This window comes from Acartia tonsa, chromosome 12, assembly GCF_053477335.1.
Source record: "Acartia tonsa isolate MP-2025a chromosome 12, ASM5347733v1, whole genome shotgun sequence".
Taxonomy (NCBI): domain Eukaryota; kingdom Metazoa; phylum Arthropoda; class Copepoda; order Calanoida; family Acartiidae; genus Acartia; species Acartia tonsa.
The window spans coordinates 17,100,506-17,125,372 of NC_137271.1; the positions used below are offsets into that span (position 1 = coordinate 17,100,506).

A 24,867-nucleotide genomic window follows, 5' to 3' on the forward strand; every position below is an offset into this window, starting at 1 on the left:
GATAGAGAGAAGACCAAGTGAGACAGAAACAGAGATAGATAGATAAATTGAGGGAGCGAGACAGAGAGAGAGAGAGAGAGAGAGAGAGAAAAAGGAGACAAAGTGAGAAAAAAAGTGAAAGTAAGAAAAATGACAGATTAAAACAGGTATGATGAATAATTCTTTTTCCAATTGTCTTTAAACAAAGAAAATTATAGAGTAGCTTTGCTACCAAAAAGTGCCGCTAGGTACGATATGAGTTTTTTTTCTCTTTCTTTTTTAAACATTTTACTTCAAATAATTTAAGATTTTTAAAGTTTTAGGTAACAATTTATATATTTTAAAACTATATAAAAAATTTATAAACATAATATATACATATATAAAGCACAATTTTAAGATCAAATCAGAAATAGGAAGGACGTATTATTTTATGAAGAGGCCTCCAGGTGGGGTGGACAAGTACACCCTGCCCCCCATTTTTAATTTCAAAAAGAAAAAGTAAAAAAATGTTTGGGATGGGGACATTTTTCTATGTGTGATTTATAAACCTTCCCAGGACCTATGAGAAGCTACACTCTAAATTTAAAAATATGGGTCCAGCGTTTAGCGAGACCTTAAGCTTAAACTCACACAAAACACCCTGAATTATTATAATTCAAAAAAATTATTGTATATTTGATTTGATCCCGTTTTGACAGTCTATATTTTTTTCATATTTACAACCCAAAAACATTTACTTGATTTTAGTAACCCATCATAAAACAAAATATATTAATATAAAATAAGAAAACTTATGGTTTTGTAAGATTAAAAGTCACATTTCAAAATAAAAATGATTTTTTAAAGACTATTTATGTCCATAAATAACACAACAAAAAAAATTATACATCTTTAAACATTGTAAACTTTAGTACACAAAAAAATGATATAAAGGGCAACATGTCTATAAGTATACAGTCATATTTATATGAAAATCTGAGAAAATATTTTTAGAAGATTTTAGAACTTTTTTTTGAAGATTTAACATTTTTTTTGAACATTTTAGATTTTTTTATTAATTACTAAAAGAAAGCATAATTACCTCGGAGAAAAAAATGACTACCTCGGGAAAAAATGAAAATTAAAAACCAAAATTAAACAACATTTTAGCATAAAAATGAGTTTTTGTTTAAATGAGAATGATATTCCTCTCCAGTTTTTTGTTTTGGAATACCCCATTTTAATATAACAATGATTTTTAAAGACTTTTATGTCCATAAAAAGCACAAAGAAAAAGAAATAAAAATGTAACCTTTGGTACATAAAAAAGATTAAAGAATACCAATAAAAGGCAAGCAAAGGAGACTAATTGAGTGTGTGTGTGTGTGTGTGTTTGCATTAGTCTGTAATTTCAAATTCGTGTGTAAATCCACCACAGTTATTTTTATCTTAATTACCATTACGTCAAGATGGACAGTCAGCCAATGGATATAGGATATACGTGGATATATTGACAGGGAAATTTTTTTAGTCAATTTAGCTTGTTAATATGAACCTCATTTATTGGTAAGTTCTTTCATCCATTAGGAGGGAAGGGAAGCCAGCTGTGAGTATAACTTTTGAGAGTACATGAAAATTTTGGTACAACATCCAAGTATTAACATATCAATTTAAGCAGCAAAATAAAGGTTAGCTGTGCTAAAAATATTTATGCATTTTTTGACAATTTGAAAAATACTTTTTAAGACTATTTGTCTGCGTTTTCTTTTCAAGCTGTTGGTTTTTCTTCTACTGGTGACCTTAAAAATAGCAATTTTAGAATAGTTTTTATATCATTGTATTATAGACAGCTTTCCGCGAATAGTATAACTAAAAGCTATAAAAAGATTAATTAGACCCAGGCTTACATTATTTTTCATTATTGCTGAAAACTGGTTCGAATCCAGTGGATATTAATTGGTTTCGAAGTCATACAGGAAAAAATCTTATTAACAAAACTCAATCTTACAAAAACAAAGTTACATAAAAGTCCTTCTTGGGTTGATCCTTTTGTTCTTGACATGCAAAGCGACTGTGGCATAAAGAGCCAACCCTTACGGACGGACAGCTTTACCTAATTATAGAAAAGCTCTTTTTTAAAATTATTAGCTATTACTGACTTTGAGAAGATTCGCTCTAGCATCCAAATAAAAGAAACAACCAATAGGAAGGTGGCAAGAAATATCAACATGGGTGTAGAATTTTCTGAATTATCCTACAAAAAAATCACAATTTATTAGATATATCTTTAGCTTTTTAATGGGATCTAAATCAGTAAGAAAATTGCCGAAAAATTTATGTATATTCCCAATTGTGATACACAAAGTTATCCCTTCTGTAGATTACAATTAACGTTTAGACACTCAACCAACGATCAAAATTAAATAAAATTACACAAAGTTGTTAAGCTGAGGAATAAAAAAACGAGATTATAAAACTTTTGGACTAGCGTAAAAAACAGCCCAAATGTCCCATCCCTCCCGGATTGACAGACAAAGATCCTGTTACTTTTATATAAAGATTAGGATGTTAAAACTGTTACCTTGAGGACCCCAATTATAGGACCCAGAAGGAAAGCACAAGCAGCCCTAAAAAATAATAATCATAAGAATATTAAAATCTTGTCAAGGCGTTATATTCCCCTGGGGAATTAAGAGCTGGTACAATACGGTAAATAATCCCTTCCCCAAAATAGTTCTAAACCTTCCCAGGACCTATGAGAAGCTTCATTATAAAAGATGACCATATTTGTCCAGCAGCTAGTGAGATCCTTCGGAACAGACAAAAAAAACTTACTCCTTTAAATAATAGAAATCGATACTAATATTTAAAACGGCAAAAAGAACACAAAATTTAGAAGCAGCTTAAAGTGCCTAATTAAAAAATGACGTCATACAATACAAATTAAACTTTCAATTGTTTAAGTAGAAAAATAAACCAGTAAATGTAAAATCCAAACGAAGCTTGCAATTTTTCAAACCCTGTGCTTATTAAGTTATTTTTACGCACTTATTTTGGCATTTTCGCATTGTTGCAAATGTTTTATATAACAAAAATTTAAGTTTTACCTGAGCACATTACAAATTCCCATAGCCGAGGCCAAATACTTGGGATAATATTCAGTCATTAACAAGGGTCCAAACACGGAAGCGCCTAAAAGCAACGCAGCATGCATTTATTTGTACATGCAATCTATGAGTCTTACCGCACGATGTTGCATAGCCCGATGGCTGATGGCAAGTTTGAGGGATAGTAGTCGCGCATGATCAAAGGTCCAAGGGTATACGCACCTGAATAGACAACAAGGATGATTACATCCAAGTAAATTTTAGTTTAGTTTAGTTTAGTTTAGTTCAGAGAGTCGGGCTGAGCACACGCATTTAGCAAGCTCTCCCCCGCCCTACCCCATGTGTTAAGCTCAGTTCTACCTTCCCCCTCTCTCTCAACTAGTTCCCCTCTCCCCACTGCCCGTGGTCACTCCGCAGTTGGAGGAAAGGGAAGACACTGTAGCCAGAGGGCACCTCGTATTTAGGCCTGGCAATGTGTATGTGTTAACGTATCGGTCAATTGTTAACACAAAAAAAGTGAAAATAAAACATTAATGAATTAAAAAGTTTTTTTTTAACTTATGTGTAACCTAATCGCTTTAACTTAATGAACAATTTTTGGTGAAAACACTCTCAAATTTTTTTTTGATAATTTTATGATAATTTATCGGTCTGGCAACATTTTTACCGGCGCAAAGTACTCCCGACAAATAAGCTCTCCCATTGGCTAACATTTTTTCGCGTCCCACCATTGGTCAGCTGACCCACACTCACTCAGCACCCTCGGTTCCGCCATCTTCACTTCATCATGGCCTGTAGTACGTGTGACAACCCAGAATATTGGTCAAAGTTTAAAACAAATTTGGACGCTGCTTTGGATGTTAAGTTTAAAGAATACGATGCGAATATAGCTAAGGTAAGGGATGAGCTTATTCATAGTACTTTTGCCAGTCATAAAACCGAAATAAACGATATTAAATTGAGAGTCTCAGATTTAAATGTTAAAATTCAATCTATCGAAGGTATAGAAAATTTCGTAGATGCTAAATCTGTTGCAAGTGAACAAAAAGCGATTAGGACCACGATTACACAACAAAAAGACTATTTAAACTCTATTGAATCGTCGAGAGAAAATTTCGTCAAATTTCAACTTCTACAAAACTCGATAAGAGAGCAAAGGTGCCGCGATTGGAGTTGTAGAATAGTGAATTTTCAGCAGCCGTGGAGCCGTGAAAATATTACAGAGTTTATCATATTTAGAAACATTATAAGGCCCACCCTTGAAGCCGCTCTTAAACGTGGAGAATTAGAATATATTCCCTCACATTTTTGTGATATCGTCGAGCGTGCCCATATGCTCCCATATACAAAGGGCCAGATCCCCGTTTTTATTTTTCGTTTTATGTCTAGATCCTACCTCGACGCGTGGATGAACAATAAGAAGGCTGTGCTTGACCGTTACAACGCCGAGATCAAGAGGTTCAATCCCAGGAACAACGCGTCACCGGTCCCGTTCTTCCCCAATAGGTTAGTCCAGGCGAAGCAAGATATGTCCGACCTCAACAGGAAGACCATGACCTTTGTGTATGCCACAAACCAGATTTCGAGGGCCAAAGTCGCTGGCCAACATGTCCAATTTCAGCTCAAGAACGGCAGCCGCTGGATACGCTGCCTTAACCCGTTTGGCAAAGACCTGAAGGAAATGGCCCAACCCATACCTGGAAGCGAGGATTTTTTTCTGTCAGAGGCACCGCCTATCCTTTGTTTCAACAAGCTAGCGCCTGAGGAAAGGAAAACATTCTTCTCTAATCAGGCTGACTTAACAGAGGATGACTTCCCAAGACAGTTTAGTACGATCACAGCCCACCCTTCCAGCACGATTCAACATAATTTAACGTCTGCCCCTGCCCCAGCTCTTGGGGACCTAGCTGTGTTCCCTCCCATAGACTCTGCCGCAACCGTCGCAACCGCCGCACATACAGCCGTTGCACCAGCCGCACAGCCCACACAGTCAGTACCTGCCGCCGTCGCATCCGCAGCCGCCGCTACAGCTGATTTCACTGCCGCACCTGCCGCCGCGCTCACCGCCGCACCTGCCGCCGTGACCGCCGCCGCATCTGCCGCCACGTCTGCCGCACTTGCCGCCGTGTCTGTCGCCGTACCTGCGGCATCTATTGCCGTACCTACCGCCACACACACCGCCGCACTTGCCGCCACGTCTGCCGCATCTGCCGCATCTACACCTGTCGTTGACTCAGCACCTTCCGTACCTGTTGCCCCTGTCGTTGACTCAGCACCTTCTGTACCTGTTGCCCCTGTCGTTGACTCAGCACCTTCTGATCCTGTGGCCACGAGGGCCAAAGCTAGAGACACCGCCAACAAAGCTAAGCAAAGCAAAGCTACAAAGGCGGTAATCACATCATGAGGTTAAGTATCTTATACGTCGGAAAAAAAGGTACTTAACAAAATTATTATCATCATTTTTAAATTCATTTACAAAGTGATTTATTTCGAAAAACTTAATGTTTATATCCACGTAAACTCTATATTATTATAATATTAATATTAAATATTACCCAACTTGTTAGAACGCCAACATAGCATATTAATTTCAATCTATTTTTCTTATTTTTCTGCTGATTAGCATATAAAATACTTGGAACTTGTATGAAAATGAGTAGGGGGAACTAAACTAGCTTGAAATGTGTTGCCACCCCCAACACACACATAAACTAAACGCTATCGGAATAACCATAGTAAATATGGTAATTTTTTTCGCTTTAACGATAATATATTGTATATTACCTATTTTTATTTGTCCACTAATATCTACTGTGTTTCAGATGTCCATACTTGATGTTAAGACGATTCCTCCTGCGGTGCTCCTGGACCAGCTCTGCTATGACAAACCTCCCTAATGATCAGATTAACCAGGATTACGGTAACTTAAACGATAACATTGGTCTAAATCTTATGAATCCGATTTACGGCGACTACTTTAACGATTTTGAGAACGAATTCGGAATAAATTGCGTTTTTTCAAGTGAACAAGGTATCGTACAGAAACTGAAAACATTCAATGAAAACCTTCTCAATATTTTTAGTATTAATTGTCAGTCATTACATTCTAAATACAATGATATTGTCTCCACTGTAGACTTCTTTAGACAACATGATATCCACTTAAATGTTCTGTGTTTTCAAGAATTATGGCTGAATAAGGATGTAAATATGGATTGCTATGGAATTAATAATTACGATTGGCATGTTAAACTCCGCACAAAAAGTAGGGGGGGAGGGGTGGGTATTCTAGTAAGCAAATATTATAAAGTAGATAAACTATTTGATAAATTTTCATTTAAAGAAAATATTCTTGAATCTATTTGCTTAAAAATTTCCCACAATGGACTAAAGTTTTGCTTACTAAACTGTTATCGGCCACCCAATCAGAGTAGTGCTGAAATAGAAGAATTTTTTGAACTTTTTTTGGACCTGATTGATAGAATAGCAGCTTTAAGCATACCATACTTCATTGTAGGAGATTTCAATTTTGATCTTTTCAAAATAAATAATATAAATAGCAACTCCATGAGAATTATTGAGTCTTTTTCCTTTAACGGTATCATAAATACCGTTACCAGAGCTACTAGAGTAACTAGAACCACTGCAACCCTTCTTGATTTATTCGGGGTAGGTAACTTTATTCAAAACCTAATGTCTTCCTTTGTCTTAACTTCAAAAATCTCCGATCACTTGCCAATTATTAATTCATTCCGAATAGACAGAGTAAATAAACCCAAACCTCCAGATTTCTTTGAAAAAAGAGAATTGAATGATGAAAACTTTGATGCCTTAAACTATGCACTCTACCACACTAACTGGAATCACGTTTTAAACCAAGACAACACAAACATTGCTTATGATAACTTTATTTCAACCTTTTTGAGACTTTATAATGAAAAGTGTCCAGTTAGAAAAAAACGAAAAAACAAACGTACCCAGCCTCAGCAGCCTTTCATGTCAGACTTTTTATTGCGTTGTAGATTGCATAGAGATATTTTGTACAGCAACTTTTTAAAAGACAAAACAATTGAAAATGAAAGTATTTACAATGTCTATAGGAATAATTACAATAGGCAAGTGAGAAGAGCAAAGATTGAATATTACAGACAACAAATAAGAGATGCAAACGGGGATGGGAAAAAACTCTGGAAAACCCTAAAGGAAGTCATTGGGTTTAGTAAATCTTCCCCTGAGTGCACATACCTTCAAGTAGGCCCAAACAAAATTGAAAATGACCAAGAAATAGCTAATGAATTTAATCGTTATTTTAGTCAGATTGGGTCTTCCCTAAGGCCTGAAATTCCTTCCACCCCCAAAAATTTCTTTGAATATTTACCACCCCCATGTCAAGATTCCCTCTTCTTTGAGCCATTGTACCCCTTCAAGGTTATTAATATCATTCGTAGTATTAAACCTAAGCGTTCCACAGACATAAATGATGTCTCGATGTATGTTCTGTCTCGCTGTGCTGATACCATTGCCACTCCCTTAACACATGTTTATAATTTATCACTTCAAAATGGCACTTTTCCTGAAAAAATGAAAACTTCCAAAATAGTTGTCCTTCACAAATCAGGTTCACTCAGCGAGGCAGATAATCATCGAGGAATTTCACTCATTGACAACTTTTCCAAGCCCATTGAAAAATATGTCTGTGAAACGCTGGTTAAGTTCTTGGAAGATCGGTCTTTTTTTAGCAACCGCCAGTTTGGCTTCATGAAAGGAATCTCAACCTTTCACAATGTATTGAACTTAAGCACATTGATCACCCAAGCACTCAGTCGAGACACTTCCTGTATGGCCATATTTTTGGACATAAGGAAGTGTTTCGACATGATAAATAGGGACATCCTTTTTAGCAAACTGGAGAATTCAGGGATAAGGGGGGTTGCACTTGATTGGTTCCGTAGTTATTATGCAAATAGGAAACAGCGTGTATATTTTAAGGGCCTTTTCTCCTCCACAATTGAATTCATTATCATTGGCGTACTTCAGGGGTCAGTCCTGGGACCAATTCTTTTTTTGATTTTTATCAATGACCTTGTTTCATGCAGTGAAGAGATCCTAATCAATCTCTTTGCTGATGACGCAGTGGGCTTCATTGAAAAGCAGAATATTATACAATTGATCAACCTTGCAAAGGAGCTTGTCCCCAGACTGACCCAATGGTACAATGCCAATAAACTTCTTATTCACCCCCGCAAGACCAAATGTATGGTCTTTTCCTCCCCCCGTGAGATACTCACCCCCGCTGAGCTCGCCGCTAAGACCAACTTTGAAGTCTATGTAAACATGAATAATCATAACGAAAATGATGAGTCAAAAATCACTAAGTTGGATCTTGTGAGCGGTACCAATGAGGGTAGTATCAAACACTTGGGAATTCAATTGGACGAGAAAATGAAGTTTTCTTATCATCTTGAAAAAGTCTATAGCAAAGTCTCTAAAATAATTTATAGTATGAAAGTAATGCGTCATTTGTTGGACAAGAAACACTTAAAGCTACTCTATTCTTCTTATATTAAGTCGAATATCGAATATTGTTGTCTCCTGTTCACTGCCTGTCCTATGTATCTGTTAGCACCAATCATTAAGTTGCAGAAGCAAGCCATTAGAATAATCGAAAATTTACCTAGCAGAGCTCACACAGCTGAATTCTTTAAATCTAATGGCATACTTCCATTTAACCTGTTAATTGAATTCAATGTTTGTAAATTTATGCACGCCTATAAATTAGGCAATTTTCCCAAAATTTTCGAAAACACCTGGAATTTTGTTCAAGACAGACATACGTATGGCACTAGGAACAGGAACAACTTTGCTTACGAACCGGGCACCAATAGAAACTTTCTCCTGCACGCCCCTCTTAACTCTTTCCCAACTATATTCAACAACCTTCCACTTGAAATTAAACTAATTGATAATAAAAATATTTTTAAGAAAAAATGTTTTACTTATTACCTAAACAAGATTGAGTTTTAAAAAAGCAAATATTTTAAAAAAGCAAATATTTTATTTTTGAAATTAAACTGATTGATAATAAAATTATTCTCAAGAAAGATATTTTACTTACTTATTACTTACTTTCTTAAAAAAAAAGCAAATACTTTATTTTTTCTCTTCCTCTATTTAACAATTTTTTGTTCTAACTAAGTTTCTATTCGTATCTTTAGCCCTCGACTTTTTGTAAGCACTTAATTTCTATACCAAAAAAATAATAAAACAGCATTTCTTTAACCTCAAATCTCAACGAGTAGGTTCCGTAGGAACCGACATACATACCTATGTATAGAGTAGCTTTAGCATAGTTTGTTTCTTATCCACTTTATTCATTTTACATTTTATATTTTGACTTTGACTTCTTCTATTATATTATATATTTTTTATCAAGCAACTAACGAATCGCGCAACCTCTACCTCTATTTTATCTAATAAAAAAATAACAAAGTTTTTTCATAATTTTGACCAAAAATATATTTATTTATTCAAATTTAGATATCGAAAATTTTGTTTAATATATGACTATCGCTGACTGGACTGGTTAAGCTCATGTAGTGGGCATAGCCATCTACTCGTCGTAGTCGCTGGAGTCATCGACGTCGTCGGGTTCCTGTTGGAGGAGCTCCTCCACAAGGTCCTGCTGGACGGTGACCAAGCGGTCCATGGTGGCGATGGAATCCATGTTGGCCTGGAAGGAGCGGGCGTACGTGGGCATTACTGAAATTAGCCTCACGACTAACCCATAGTTGGAGTACATCATGCGGAGGATCTCCTCATCGATGGCATCTTGGCGGAATCTCCTCCACATAAGTCTGTCGCCCTCGTACACGACGCCCATTAACCTCCTCTTGACCATAAACCAGAGGTCCAGACAGCGCCTGTCTACCCCCGGAAATGGGAGTAGATCAGGCACTGCCGCGAGGTTCAGCAGCTGCTGGACGCCGTGCACGGGTGCAGGATCATCGATTTCATCGCTTGAGTTCAACATGGCGATGAGCTCCTGCACCTGGTCTTGGAGGGGAACATCTTCTTCTCCTCCAGCCTCCTCCGGAACTTCCGGCGCCCCATCCGGTAAAGCACCTTGGCCTTGTCCAACTTCCTCTTCTTGATCTGACATTTCTGAGACAATTGAACTTTGACCCTACCCACCCCCATATTTATACCCCCCTTGTGTCTTAATACCATACATTATTCAATCTTAATTTAACTTATTAATTAATAAATAACTTTCCCTACTTCCGATTTCCCGCGTATTCCCCCTATGCTTTACAACCAATTGTCTCCCCCCCGCCCCCTCTTTTGCTTTATTCTTTTGCTTTATTCTGCCGTGCTTTACCGGAAAACCACTCTTCCCCCCTCCCCCTATTTTTCTCCCCCCCAGTATATACCAAACGATAGGCGCCGCTCCGTCTGTCTAGCTGGAAGTCACGGCCGCGCACAAACCACCCACCACTCCCCTTCTAGTTTTTTCCCCCCCTCCTCCCCCTAACCTGTTGAATTCCCTGACCCATCTCCCTTATTTTAACCAGTTTCTCACTTCACTTTTTTTTATGCTAATGAAAATTAATCCATAGCGAAATATTAACAGACATCCTATTACTCTATACATCCTTCATAAAAAATAAAAGTTCATAGCAAGATATCTAGGATTTATTAAACAAATCAATGAATTTATGATAATTTATGATATTTTAATACTTTTACTTTTTTGGATAAAACTAAACTGTATTATTCTTCAAAAACAATTTTATATTTCAATAGCCATATCAGTAACTTTTTGCAGTTTTTTTCTGTTGATTCATTGTTGATTTTTGTTGATTTTTGTGAACATCATGTGGACATTTCCGCGGGTGTTTTTGCGGATATTTTTGCGGATATCTTGTATATAAAGTCGTAGAGAACTTGACCGTAACTGGTTCAAACCGGAAATGGCCAACTTCTGGAACTATAGCTGGAGACAGGCCCCCTCTTGAGCAGTTATCCGCTCAGCAATTTCACCCAATTTAGCTTCATGAAACTCCATGTCCTTGTTTGGGTTGTATAGTGTGAGGGCCAACTCGGTTTCTAAATAACCCTGTTGGTATAGAAGACGGGCTACCTCACGACGTACTTCGTCACTGACATTGTCACCATTAACTATATTGAGAAGTCGTTCATATGTTATTGTCAATCTATTGCGTAGCGGCTGCCACATTTGTTGGTATTCTTCCTCTCCGAACATTTCGTGTCTAAACAATAGTAAGATTTAAACCTCACTAAAGCAAAGCTATAACCAAATTACGCGCGCAATAGCACGCCACAGTCTTTTTTAACATGACCCACTTTCACCCTTTTACCTTCAAAAAGGGGTGGAATCAATGGATTAATGATACGTTTTCGCCTTCCCTTAAAACCCCCTCCCCCCCCCCCTCTTCCTCTCCCATTTTGTTGCCCCATTCACAGCCATGCTGTGACCAGTTCTCAAAACACAAAAATCAGATTCCGGAGGAATCGAACCATACATATTTAGGGACACACTCCCATTATCAAAATACCAAAATCAGATTCCGTAGGAATCGCATATGACCTATTCTTAGGATTTTTTATATCCATTCTCAAAAATAAAAATCAGATTCCGTAGGAATCGAAACCAACCATTACACCTTGTTCACTTAAGTACACGATATGATTATTATTAGGGTATTCTTGTCCTTTTTTGGACTTTTCTTTGGTTTTTTTTTGGATTTTTTGGATTGGACCAAGTGTTATCGCGAAATTTGCCGTTATCCTGTAATTATTGGTGTGGAGATGTCCTTAAAACCCGGACAAAACTCCACTCTATAATGAAAATAATTTGATATAAAGGAAACTGTCTATTTGGAGCTGAAAAGGGATCTCAACGGGAATAGCGACTCCTTATGGAGGTTTTGGTTCCTTAATTGTTCCGAATTCACGCTTGGAGAAGTTGCAACTGATAGTAGGAGGATGTCTGAAATACACAGCAAGATATTGTTTCATTGTTAAGATTATTATTTATTTGCACATATAACATTGTATCGGCTTGGCAAGCGTCAAAGTACACCAGTGGCTCCACAACCCTTAAAGGGTTATGCCAACTATCTGGTACAATGTTGCATGGAATTTTTATTGTAAAATATTGTCTCCATTCAATTTAAACTGGCCTGGTAACTAGGTGGAGATGAAGTTCGGCCAATTCCATGCTAGGTACTTAATAATTGTTATTATGTATATTATTATCTAACCTGCACCAAACACAACAAACCAGATGAATCAAACAAATCAAGCATAGTAACATAATTTATAATATATATCTAATAAAATATGTTGTACCTTTGAGGAAAATAAATCTTATCTTATCTTATCTTATCTAAATCAAAACTTAACTTAAGTTTTAACATTGGAATATGTGTGTGTTTGTGTTTTTATTGGTCAGTACAGGTTTGTGTAGCAATCGGAAATTTATATATACCATGTAGACACATAAATCTAAGTTTAATATTTGAAATTTCTAAATTAAAGATGCAGTCAAAATTTTATGCACACCTGGAGATTCAGGACCTACAGTATCATACAGTAACTGGAACTTAAAGGCTTAGACACATATATTATTTGCTGTTATGGGATGTTTAATACTTTTTTCATAATATAAAAATGTTTTTTTTTCTGCAACTTGATGACTAATCAATCAATATTTGCATGCAAGTGTGGTATTCGGCAACCGTGAGCCATGCCTATGGCACCCCTGAACTGGGGTTCGGTGGAGGGTCAATGGCCCTCCCCCGAGTCCTGGGGAAGGGGTCTGACGACCCCCTCCCTATGCTTAAAATTAATGATTGAATCTGTCATGTTTATTATGGTTAACTGTATTCTTAATTCTCCCCCACCCTTTCCAGGGATGGGGGATCATTATTGCCCAAACTGACTATTGTATATGTGTTATAATGCTTTTATGTTATGATTATTTATTCCTATCCATGTATTCATTGTTTGTTGTATATAGCTTTAGTATCCTTTAAACCTTCAATAAAGTGACAACTGAAATAGATGTTGATCATTATCTAGTGAATGCTAGAGAAGCGTAGCTTCTCTATAGTAAGGTGTCCACGTCTGTCACACTGCCGTAATCTAATTGAACTCCGGTGTCTGCCATTTATCCTCGGCGGATACCACAACTTTTGGTGACAGCTGTGTGAGATTACGGCGAACCACAAGTGTAGAGCAGACGCGCATCTGAGGCTAAGGTACTCCCAGCAGTGAAACTGGCAAAACTGACGCAAGCAACCTGAATTACCCACCCTGGACAGCAAAGTTTAACTCTGCATCCGGCAGTTGTGGAAGCGAGACAGCGAAATTTGACGAAGAACCGCGAGCAGCGCCGATATCTAGCGGAGAATTGAGCGCCCAAAGGGCTGAAACAGGCCTGCGGACCGGCTGAAACAAGCCAAATAAGTGTAAACGGCTGAAAATAGGCCAACTTTACTGCAAGAAATAGCAGGATCTGAACCAGTGGCGCTAGCAGGACGGGACATTCCCTGCCGCCATCAGCCGGATTTGGATCAGCGGCGCTAGCAGGACGGGACATTCCCTGCCGCCGATAGGCTGAAACACGCCACATAGCTGCAAGCTGCGAGCCAACATACGAGTGTAGTGCACCAGAACAGAGAAAAACTACGTCAACTCCAAGTATCCTGAGAGGCTACAACGCAGCCACCCATCTAGAAAAACAGATATTATGTCACATTGCAGGGATTACCACCCTGGTGTGATGGCTAAACAATAGATTTATGAGCAAAGCTTGGCAAACAAATTGTTGTGTTGTGATAAAGCTAAAAATAGAACAGGCTTGGATTTATTGTGTATTGTGATAACAGCTAAAAATAGAACAGGGTTAGTAAACAAATCTGTTATGCAATTGTGATAAGGACAAAAATAGAAGCTAGATGTAATATAATAAAGACCCTGATATACAATCAAATCACCTCAAGCCTACAGCACAACAACAATACACCCCTTATTCCAAGGGAAAGGGAGGAGCCCCTCTCCATTGAAGGCAAATACAATCAGGGTGATATAATAGATAAGCCTAGGATTAAGAAGAAAAGGCACTATTACACCAGCACACAGTTACCCCTCCCTCACAGGGGGAATGGACGGAGTTACCCCCGTCCCCTCACGCGCTTCCCCCTTCCTACCCACACTAGCCTAAGTCCGTCTGTAGTGTGGGGCTAGCGACCGGGAACACAGAGCGCCATTCACGGGTAGCGCAACAAAGTGCGGAAAATATCATAAATTCAACGGACAAAGCGGACCAATGAGAGAGCGAGTTGAGGGATAAGAGCGCGTTTTCCCCGTGTGCGCGGATTTGACGGTGCGTACGCGCGTTGCAAGGCCAGGAGATTTCACGCACACACACACACACACACACACACCGGAGCGGAGCTACTCCATAGCATTTAACAGGGGTATTTTGAGCAAATAAAGAATTACAAGCTTCTCTCCTTCTAGCTCCAGTGTGATAAAGGAAAACCCAATCAGTTCCTGACAGCAGTTCAGACCCTCAACATCTATCTACCCCTACCAGCCTACCCTACCACCTCAGCACCTAACTAGTGATAAGTACAGCTAAGTTATACCTTTGCAACTAAACTACCAACCTAGTGATACAAACAGTGTTGGCTGTTAGGCTAGAACGCCTCAAGTGACAAACCATTCATTTTTAGTACTGTATAACTTGGTGCCCCGCCGTTGAACCGTTGACCCGATGGACCAGCCGCAAGCCCCAGGAGGTGATCAAGCCCCAGGATGGCTCCAGGATGACCCTCAGCCGGCCCCAGCCGAGTACCGCAAGCTGATGCTGAGCAATCTGCCGGAGTATAGAGGGCCGCCCAAGCAATCCTGGTCATCACATATCCGCAGACTCGAGATGTCATGGGCGGCTTACCGCGTGCCACCTCATGATTCCCTCAACCGCCGCAACGCCCTCCTACTGTCACTGGTAGGGCAAGCAGCGGAAATGGCGTCCCATCTGTTTGGCGAGGCAGGCCAAGCCTTGACCTACGAGCAGGTCAAGGCCGAGTGTGAAATGCTATTTCGTCCTGCTTTTGAATCCCAAACGCTTAAACAAGCGTTTAGGGATTACAAGCAACACTCGACAGAACCGATACAGGCGTACATATCCACTAAATGTGCCCTGTATCGGGACGCCTACAGCCATGAGGATCTTGAGTTGTTGGTGGACGAATTAAATCGTGGAATTCGTAACGCCAATGTAAAACGCATCATGATGGGACATGAAATTACGAGTGTACCTGAGTACACTCGTAAGGCCATGTTTACCGTCACCATGATCACAAAGCAACTGAAAGAAGGTGTGTGCCTAGTAGACTCTACTGATGGGCTGACTGGATCCGCCAGCATCCAGTTGCCCCAGTATGATGATTCGGAGCCAATGGAGATTGGCGCCTTGGCTCCGGGTCTCCACCAGATGGGGAAGGTCGCTCCAGATGACAAGGTTCCAGGTCGCTGCTTCCGCTGCCAGGGGAGAGGCCACCGAGCTCGAGACTGCCCAACGCCTGTGGAAGTTAGCCTAGAGGAGAGATGCACCCAGCCACGCCGTGACCGTTCTGCCAAGTGTGAGCGTTGCCACTATGACGGTCACACGGCGGCCGATTGTAGAGCTGACTGGGCCCAGGTAGCCAGCCGCAGGCGCACCGCCGATAAGGGCGCCCCTCCAGGGAAGCCCAGCAGAGTGGCCCACATGGAAGGGAGCGCGCCCCCAGCACCACCACAGCAAGCAGCCGCCCCCAAAGCTGCGGACCGAGCCGATGGGATGCCGCAGTTTGGGACTGTCCCCGCTAGGATCAACGTACTGGGCGGCGCGGCTGAACCCAACCGGGTTGGCCTAGGCTTCAGCCTCAACCACCTGGGGCCAGAGCTGATACAACCCAACAACATCGCCGAGCCAGAGATTCTGAGGCCCCAGCCTTTTAGCCTCAACATGATGGAACCTGTCCGACTGAGCCTACCCAGCAAGAGTGGAGGGGCGCTATCCAGCGTCCCTGAGACGGTGTACGGGGAGGCCCTGGCGGCCGCTGAACGAGAGAGGCAGGAGGCGCTAGCCAGCGCCTCAGCATCGATGTATGGGACGCCACCCGGCGTCGCCACCTGGGATGACGGGGGGGTGCTATCCAGCGCCTCCCACCTGGTGCCTGGGGCGACAACCGTCGCCACCACCGAGATACCTGGATCCTGGAACGAGCCAGCCTCCAACCTGATGTCTGGGGCGACAACCGTCGCCGCCACCGAGAGACCTGAGTCCGGGAACGAGCCAGCAGTCCCAGAGGAAGGGGTGACACCCGTCACCCCCAGTCAACCAGCGCCACCAGCCTGCAGGGAGAGCCCAGCTACATGCCATCCAGAGCCCCCTGCCAGCCGAAGGAACCCAGCTGCCCAACACCAGGATAAGTTGAATTTGTTAAATGTGTTGTATCCAAGCTATTGTAAAACCCCAGCCTTGCCTGTGCCCCCTGCACCAGAGGCTGGGGAGATTGAAATTTGGGAAAATAAGGACTTGCCTGTGCCACATGCACCTGAGTTCCTAGGGCAGGGGAGGGAAGTGAGTAAGGGCGAGCCTGTGCTACATGCACTTCAGCCCCATGCCACTGGGCATGCCTTGGACAAGGGAAGGGAGCACTTGGGGCTAGGGGAGCCGACACCCAGGCAAGCGCCAGTCGCTTGCCAGTCTGTCATTGGGGAGGGTATCGGGGTGCCCCGGCCGCACAAAGATAACGCTCAATGGAAACTTGTATCTAGCCAGGAGCAGCCCAGCCGTGTCCAGCCACAAGAAGCAGCCGTGACCAGAGCTGAAGATCCCCAGCCGCATGTGCAAGGTAGATGGTTGCCTGGAAGTCTCTCCCATTGGTGGATGGTCCTGTGGGGCCTCCTGCTGGCAGCCGTGTGGCCTACAACCAGCTACGTCCTGGTGGGATGGGACTGTGCCAACCCCACCCATGTCACATCCTACAATAAAGAAAAGATGTGTAACACGGAGCCCCTACACCAGGAGGTGCCCCTGGGCCATGAAGTGCACGTCCTGCAGCAGGTCAAGGTGAGGGAAACAACCGGGTACAGTTGCCAGCTCACCGTGTCCCAGTGGACATTCAGGTGTGGGGTATGGGGTCACCTCAAGGTGACCTCGGTCCCCACCCTCATGAGGCCAACCAAGATAGACCCAGAAGCGTGCCGAGACCTGGCCAGGAACCGAGTCTACACGCTGCCAGGCAAGACCCAGCCACTGACGTTCCAGCTGAACCATCCCCTGTTCTTCACCATCGACATGGTGGGCGCCCTCGTCAACAGCCCCGAGGGGGTGGGTTGTGAAGGGGAGGACGTCCACTTCGAGGGCCAGCTGTACCGCAATGAATTAGTGCTCCAGGAACGACGGCTGCTGGTCAAGGAAGAGACCTACGTGGTAGAGGATGGACGGGTGGAGTCCCAATCTGACCACCTGACCCTGGAGTGTCCCCATTCTGAGCTGTCCTGCATCACTGGGGAAGCAACCTACATGTGGGACCACCTGGGGAGAGATTGCCCCTTGAGGCTGATCCGCAGCCTCCAGCCCAGCCTAGTGATGGATGCATACCTGGTTGACCATCAGGCCCAGTTTTTCATCAACATGACCAACCCCACCTCGATTGTGAACTGCGACTTCGAGGCCCATGCCACCAACCATCCAGCGTTGTTCGTGGCAGCTGACCCAGCCGCGGCTGCGCTGCCCAGAGTGTCGGCTAGGGATGTTGACGTCCCCCTACAAGCCCAAATACATGCAGGTTATATTGGGTTTACCCTGGAAACGCACATGAAAAGCACAGCAGCAGAAGAAGTAGCGGCCAACTGCTGGAAGCTCCAGCAACTAGACCCGGCCCACCCGGTGCGTGTCCAGGGGAGCACGTTCTCGGTACTGAGGGGAGACATCCTGCTGCAGCTGACCTGCCAACGCCATAAATACGTTGTCCGCGAACACAAGGAGTGTTGGGACAAAGTGCCAGTAGAACCCACAGGATTTGTAGACGCTGTGACACGAGTATATAGCGGCCACGCCACCAAGATTCCCTGCTCCTCCACATACCCCCTGACTGTGCACGCGGAGGAAGGCTGGATAGAGTTAACCCCCGCTCCTAAGAAGAGGCCACCCCCGCTGGATACGCCTAAGCAATTGTTGACAGAGCCCTTAGATGACTTCAGTTCAGGGGGCTTGTATTCGCAGGCTGAGTTGAACGACTGGCAACAACTGCTGGCGTTCCCAGCATACAAGAGCGCCATGCTGACCGGCCTATCCTATGGCTCCTGCGTTCAGCAAGGCAGCTGTTCGGCCACAGGAGACCATGGGATAGTGTCCTACAACATTGACCGACTGGCGGAGGAAGGAGAGGCCGCCCTGGATGTCTGGGCTGGATTTAGACAAGCTATCCACGAGTGGGGAGATGGCGCAGCCATACTGTGCTTGCTGTTGTTGATCCTCAAACTGCTGGGGGACCTAACCATCATTTCTCTGGCAGCAGCACAAGGAGGCGTCCGAGCAGCCCTGAATGCGATGTCACAAGTGTTCCTGTACCATCCAGCTTTGTATAGGAAAGCTCTGGCTAGAGCCAGGCTCACCCATGCCAAGTCCCGGGACTTTTCAGTAGACTGGGATGCCATTCCCATCGGCAGGGAAGCAGCCGAGGAAATGGTGTCTATGCAATCAGCTGATAGCGGGCATGACCGCCCAGGTAGGCCAGGACCGCCCTCTGGCAGACCCCGCGGCCCCTCAGGAGGACAGGCCGCTGCCCAGACGATCAACCTGGCAGCCAGCGCCCCAGCCGCTGCCAACAACAACCAGCAGGCCCCACTGCTGACCGTTCCAGCAACAACGGTGCCACCTGCCAACCTGACACCTGCCGGCGCCGAACAACGTGTCCAACCAAAGCCAGCCTCTGCCTTCTATCCCACGTTGGGAGCCCATCAACCCTGAGAAAACACTCACCACTAGGATTCCATTGAATCATTATCGTTTGTATATATCTTAGCCCTAAGGAGCGGACCGAAGGCCTCAACCACTGTCGGAAGTCTGGTAGGGAAACCCTCTCCCAGCCTTCCGAGGGGAGAGTTGTGGTATTCGGCAACCGTGAGCCATGCCTATGGCACCCCTGAACTGGGGTTCGGTGGAGGGTCAATGGCCCTCCCCCGAGTCCTGGGGAAGGGGTCTGACGACCCCCTCCCTATGCTTAAAATTAATGATTGAATCTGTCATGTTTATTATGGTTAACTGTATTCTTAATTCTCCCCCACCCTTTCCAGGGATGGGGGATCATTATTGCCCAAACTGACTATTGTATATGTGTTATAATGCTTTTATGTTATGATTATTTATTCCTATCCATGTATTCATTGTTTGTTGTATATAGCTTTAGTATCCTTTAAACCTTCAATAAAGTGACAACTGAAATAGATGTTGATCATTATCTAGTGAATGCTAGAGAAGCGTAGCTTCTCTATAGTAAGGTGTCCACGTCTGTCACACTGCCGTAATCTAATTGAACTCCGGTGTCTGCCATTTATCCTCGGCGGATACCACACAAGTATTGTGGAATAAAATAAACCAGAAAAGTACAATTTCCAATTGCGTCTAATTAGTACATGATACAGCAGGGCTAAGCAGCCGCGGCTAATCATCAAATTTATCCCGTTTGGATGCTTTGAAATTTATTTTTGAAAAATGGGATGGCCATATTAGGGTCAGGTTGAAACTTCCATTTGATTTTTAGAATTGTAAAAGGTGTATTTCCCTGAGGCTTATAGACGGCTGTCGAGTCCTTTAATAACGACAATCAATGGCGCCAACAGCTTTAGCACACAAAATGAGACATAAGAAACAGAGGAGGGTAGGGGGTTAATATTTCCCCACCCCTCATTTTTTGGGTTAATCTTAATCTTAATCAAACTGTAATTTGTCAGGAATGGGTAATGTTATGAATCATCATTGGGGAGCACATCAATTTATTGGCCATGGTCTTATCCCTTTATATCCCTGGTAATTTGAAGTACCTGCTATACCAATTTGAGATAAAATTATAAACACCATCACTAGATCATAAGTCCAAATCTGTGTCAACCCTAAACATTCATTCTTGCTTAATTAAAGTAAAATAATAGAGGGGGACTCGAGCTGACTTTCGGAAATGTAAACACAACCAAGTCGCTACAAAAAAGCAAAATCAATTTACTACAGACGAAAAAAGTCCCCACTGCTTGGGTCAGGTAGTTATCTGGGTTATACATCTAAACTTATACATTTATTCTTATATTGCTCTTCGAGAGACAGATAGAAAATAGAAAAATAGTCTAAAACCATCCTAAGAGATAAATTGAAATATGAAATTCATCTTTGGAACTATGTGAAGCTTTCCTGAAATAACGAACTTCATCAGTTCAGTGGTTAATGAGATCTTGTATATGATAGGATATGAAAGACAAAAATTCTAATAGAGCAAAAGAGGGAATATTTGTCGTCAATTTAGGTTGCAAATAAGGTCCTCATTTATTAGTCAGTTCGCTCATCCAGTAAGAGGGGAGGAGAAGGATTAGAAGTGGATAGTGGGGGACGTCGTTATTTTAGCCAGATGCGAGTATTACTTTATTAGAGTACATGAAAAGCAACATCCAAGTAATAATATATCTATTCTTACCATAAAGGGAGGCCGAAAAGGTTGCTGAGGCGATCAGAAAAAGAAAGGTTTTAGGCTTCTTTACACGTTTGGTTATGCACGGTAAATCTGCAATCACGCCCTAAATATTGAAATTATATAAACTTAAGTTTTTTAGTACAATGAAAAAGTATTTTCACAGCTATTGATAAAGGAACATGTTTAAAATTTCTGAAATATTATCATCTATTTTAAATTTAGTCCAGTCTGGCCCCTTGCCGCACCTTAATCAGTCGGGAGGGGGGAGGCGTTCAACGCCCCCCCCCCCCTATTTTCTCAGTTCTTATTAAAGCTAGAGGGCTAAAAAATTTTGTGCAAGTTCCCTGTTTGATAATGAATTTCCGACCTTAAGTGAGTCAAAGTCAATTTTCGCTTCCTTCACCCCTTTATTTAACAACCTTTGTTTTTAGGTCCTTTTTTACTGAAAAATTTCAAACGGCTGTAATTTTCTTATTTTTGAAGCTAGAAGAACAATGTGTTTACAGAAAATGTTTATCTTTATTTAAATAATATCAAAACATAAATTTCAGCGGCCGCAGCTGTACTTGGCAGCTGCCAGCCGCCGCAGTCGGCGGTCGGCGGGAAAACGACAGCGGATCTTTATGAAATTTTAATACGTTATGTAGACATGTAAGAAAAGCTTAAGTTTAAAATTTGAAGTCTCTAAGTCAAAAATTGCGGCCACAGGAGCCATTTAAAGATTTCTGGAGACCTGGAGGATCAGGACCTGCAGGATCATACCTGGAACCTGAAATTGACTTGAACACCTGTATTTCATATGAGAATGTTCTACTAGAGGATAATTTAGTATTTTGGTAGGATAAAATGCTTTGTTTAAGTCAAAAAAATATTTTTGCTCTTTACCTGGATGACCCTGCCAGGTTTGCTGGCATCCTGTGCATTGTGATTTATTTACTTTTGGAAACAATTGTTTAGTTAATCTTATCATAGGTAAAGTATGACCTGCAAGAACCTGAAACCAATTCCAATTCCTCCACTAATCGTGATTATATCCGCAACTTGGCTGACCGTGAATCCCTGATAACAATAAATTATATTATAGCTGCGCCAAAGAACATTTCAAGTGATTGTGTAGTATATTTTAACTGTTTTTTTTAAAGCCTATTTCAAGTGTTTGTCAAGTATTTTTCAACTGGTCCTGTAAAGTCCATTTCAAGTGATTAGGAAGTATTTTTCAACTGTTATCTTAAAGCTCATTTCAAGTGGATGTGAAGTATTTTTCAACTGGTCCTGTAAAGTCCATTTCAAGTGGTTGTGAAGTATTTTTTCAACTGTTTTTGTACAAACAATTTCAAGTGTTTAGGAAGCATAATGATATTTTAAACATGAACATTTTTATACTTTTGAAATTTGGATTACCTTTTTGAAGCAAAGATCAGAAATTTGAGCATTAAAGAAAAGGAAACAGTTGAATGAAATTGAAACACCTTCCATGATAAAATTTGCTTGTTTTTGGAACACATAAAACTAGAGAAACTTCTTACTCAAAGTATGGCCCTTTTAATTTATTCTTTTATATAAAGATATTATTAGACTATAGATATCAATGTAGCCATATTTTCATTGTGATTTATTTATTTTTGAATTTGTTTAACAAAAAATATTAACATTTTTACAGTATAGGAATCCTCATTCAAGATTGTAAAGTGATTATTTAATACTAACATTCTGTTACTAACACATGAAAAAACCCTAATGTACAAAAACATACTTTTGCTTTGAAACCGATTAACAACTGGATTAGATCTGGTTTTCTTAGCCATACTGAAAAAATCATGTATAGCCTCATATTACAGACAATTTTTTAGGAATAACAATATAAAATCATAAAATTAATATTAGTTTTAATCTGATGATTTTTCATTCTAATATCTGCAGAAAGCTGTCTATAATATGATGCAATAAATATGAAAACTTTAATGTTAAGCAAATATTATTTTCCTAAAGAAATAAGAACAAACTTAATATCTTTCAATAAGCTCCATCTAATCATCAAGAAAATCCTTAAAAATATAAAATTTAATCTATAGAAAACAATTGTTAAAATGATATTTAAATTTCAATATTGTATTCATGTAATTCTTTGTTGAGTTATATACTGTCTCAAAATAAAAGTTGAGATCATTTTCCCTCCAATACTTCCACTGCAGGCTTTTCAATATATAATTGAAGCTTATGAGGGTAAGTGACCTCCTCCACACTTTCATATCACATTTTTAGACTGCAAAGAGTGGGTGTCAACCAAGCCCCAATAGTAGGTATTGCACAATTTTTAACATCTCAAGACATCCCGTGGTAAATCGTTATTCACACCACACTGTGGTAAACTTAATTTTTGTATGAAGCAAATTTCAATTTTTCATGTAAAGATAGAAAGTTACTTAAAAATCAGCCATGTGACGTCATGAAAATGAGGGATTATCCATCTCTTTTTTCTCAGGGTTTTCTTTCCCACTTCTCCTCTTATCTCCCTAATTTTGATGACATCACGTGGCTGATTTTTGAGTGACTTTCTCCCCCTACTTTTTTCAAAATGGTTTGTGAGCTTCACTAGATAATTTGGTGGATACTGCTTGGCTAAAACAGCCTAAAACAATTCCATACTTAAACTGCTGTAGTAAAATAACAGAAATAAAGATTACCTGAAAATAAAAACCTTGTGCATGAACTGTAAACATCTATTTGGCTTCTTTGGTTCTACTTTTATGATTGTATCTAAGAAAAACAAGGATGCCATCATAAAAAAGTAGCAAAGCTCATGAATACAATGCAATTTACTAAAACAATTATCATTAAAGTAAAAGAATAGAGGTTAGTTCTACACACAGGGTAGGGACCAATGCCAACTTTAAATTTTTTGTTTTTAAATGTTAGCCAATAGCATTGGAAACATTAACAAAGTCAAGTTGCTGCAAAAGAGCAGAAAGCAATTAGCTAGCAGTTGAAAAATGTCCCCAATACTTGAACCAAATCTTGTTACTCTAAATGCTCCTTTCAAAAAATAAATAAAATTAATTCCCTATTTATAGAGTAGCTAAATTAATGCCAAACTTACCAGACTGTTTGCCATTAGCATTCACCAGCTGTTTATTTTCATCTTCAGCAGACTTTTTAGCTAGTGGTTCTTTCAGGGCAGTCTCTACATTTTCATCTATATCATTTTTGTGATTTTAGGATAACCTAACACTTAAACATTGAAGCTTTCCATGTTAGGTAAGGTTTATGTATATCAAGGGATGGTTTTAGGTAATTTCTCTTTCCAAACTCACAAATAAAGAGCACCTATATTCTGAAAATGTCTTTCAAACTTATCAAAACAAAACATTGCTACCCAAGGTTTACTATTCCTGTTGTAAAAATAGGTAACTATTCTTAAATGTTACCTTTCCTACAATAAAATTTAAAAAAAGAGACTACTCACATCCACTTTACATTTTCTATTTAGATTGTCCATAATACTAAGTAGAAAAATAACTGTCCGACTGTCTGGCCATCTGTATGTCTGTCTGTTTGTCCATTTAAAGCTTGAGATCTCGGTAACTGCTGATTGGGCTCTACCTTTCAGGGAATATACCCACTGGACCAGTGGTGGTTTTAATCTATAGAAATCAAAAACATTTGGTAGCAGCGCCAATTTTGTTGTTGAAATGAAATCACAAATTTCCTTGTTTCTGTGGCAGTATTGATCCTGTCCGTATCAAAATAGGACCTGAAATTAGGTTAATTCTGGGTCTGATTTTGTACATATCAATTACATGTGAGTTTATTGTTTATAACATTTTTAGTCGGTGAGAACCATCAACCTTAGAAGATCAATTGCCACTAGAAAAATAACCTCCCTCCAAGAAAAAAAAATTGTTTTCACATTCTTTAACCCTTAACGGTCGGGGGGGGGGGGCGTTGAACGCCCCCCCCATCCGGTTTTTTCTATCTCATTTTCTGTGTGTGAAAGATAAAGAGCCCAAACTGCGTGACTTTTTAAGTTTGGGTAT

General features: G+C 40.8%; 2 protein-coding genes across 3 annotated transcripts in view; one reads left to right on the plus strand and one right to left on the minus strand.

Moving 5' to 3' along the window:
* Positions 1 to 1,075: 1,075 nt before the first annotated feature.
* Positions 1,076 to 24,867, minus strand: part of LOC145334785 (uncharacterized) — a 29,411-nt gene continuing 5,619 nt past the window's right edge. The window contains exons 8-19 of one of the 2 annotated variants that reach the window (XM_080180388.1): positions 24,540 to 24,584; positions 23,931 to 24,026; positions 23,518 to 23,590; positions 22,816 to 22,878; positions 22,235 to 22,301; positions 21,818 to 21,892; positions 20,837 to 20,936; positions 20,196 to 20,264; positions 3,069 to 3,153; positions 2,543 to 2,588; positions 2,121 to 2,215; positions 1,076 to 1,760 (exon numbers count right to left, since the gene is read on the minus strand). In XM_080180388.1, the coding sequence (XP_080036514.1) occupies positions 1,730 to 1,760; positions 2,121 to 2,215; positions 2,543 to 2,588; positions 3,069 to 3,153; positions 20,196 to 20,264; positions 20,837 to 20,936; positions 21,818 to 21,892; positions 22,235 to 22,301; positions 22,816 to 22,878; positions 23,518 to 23,590; positions 23,931 to 24,026; positions 24,540 to 24,584 (845 nt within the window). In that variant the 3' untranslated portion in view covers positions 1,076 to 1,729. Of the gene's footprint in view, positions 1,761 to 2,120; positions 2,216 to 2,542; positions 2,589 to 3,068; positions 3,154 to 3,205; positions 3,291 to 20,195; positions 20,265 to 20,836; positions 20,937 to 21,817; positions 21,893 to 22,234; positions 22,302 to 22,815; positions 22,879 to 23,517; positions 23,591 to 23,930; positions 24,027 to 24,539; positions 24,585 to 24,867 lie in introns of both variants that reach the window. The other variant, XM_080180389.1, reaches the window with a different exon arrangement.
* Positions 3,348 to 5,492, plus strand: LOC145333695 (uncharacterized). The gene is made up of 2 exons (XM_080178904.1): positions 3,348 to 3,963; positions 4,458 to 5,492. Exon 2 carries the CDS (start codon positions 4,477 to 4,479, stop codon positions 5,470 to 5,472), a length of 996 nt encoding a protein of 331 aa, XP_080035030.1. The 5' UTR covers positions 3,348 to 3,963; positions 4,458 to 4,476; the 3' UTR covers positions 5,473 to 5,492.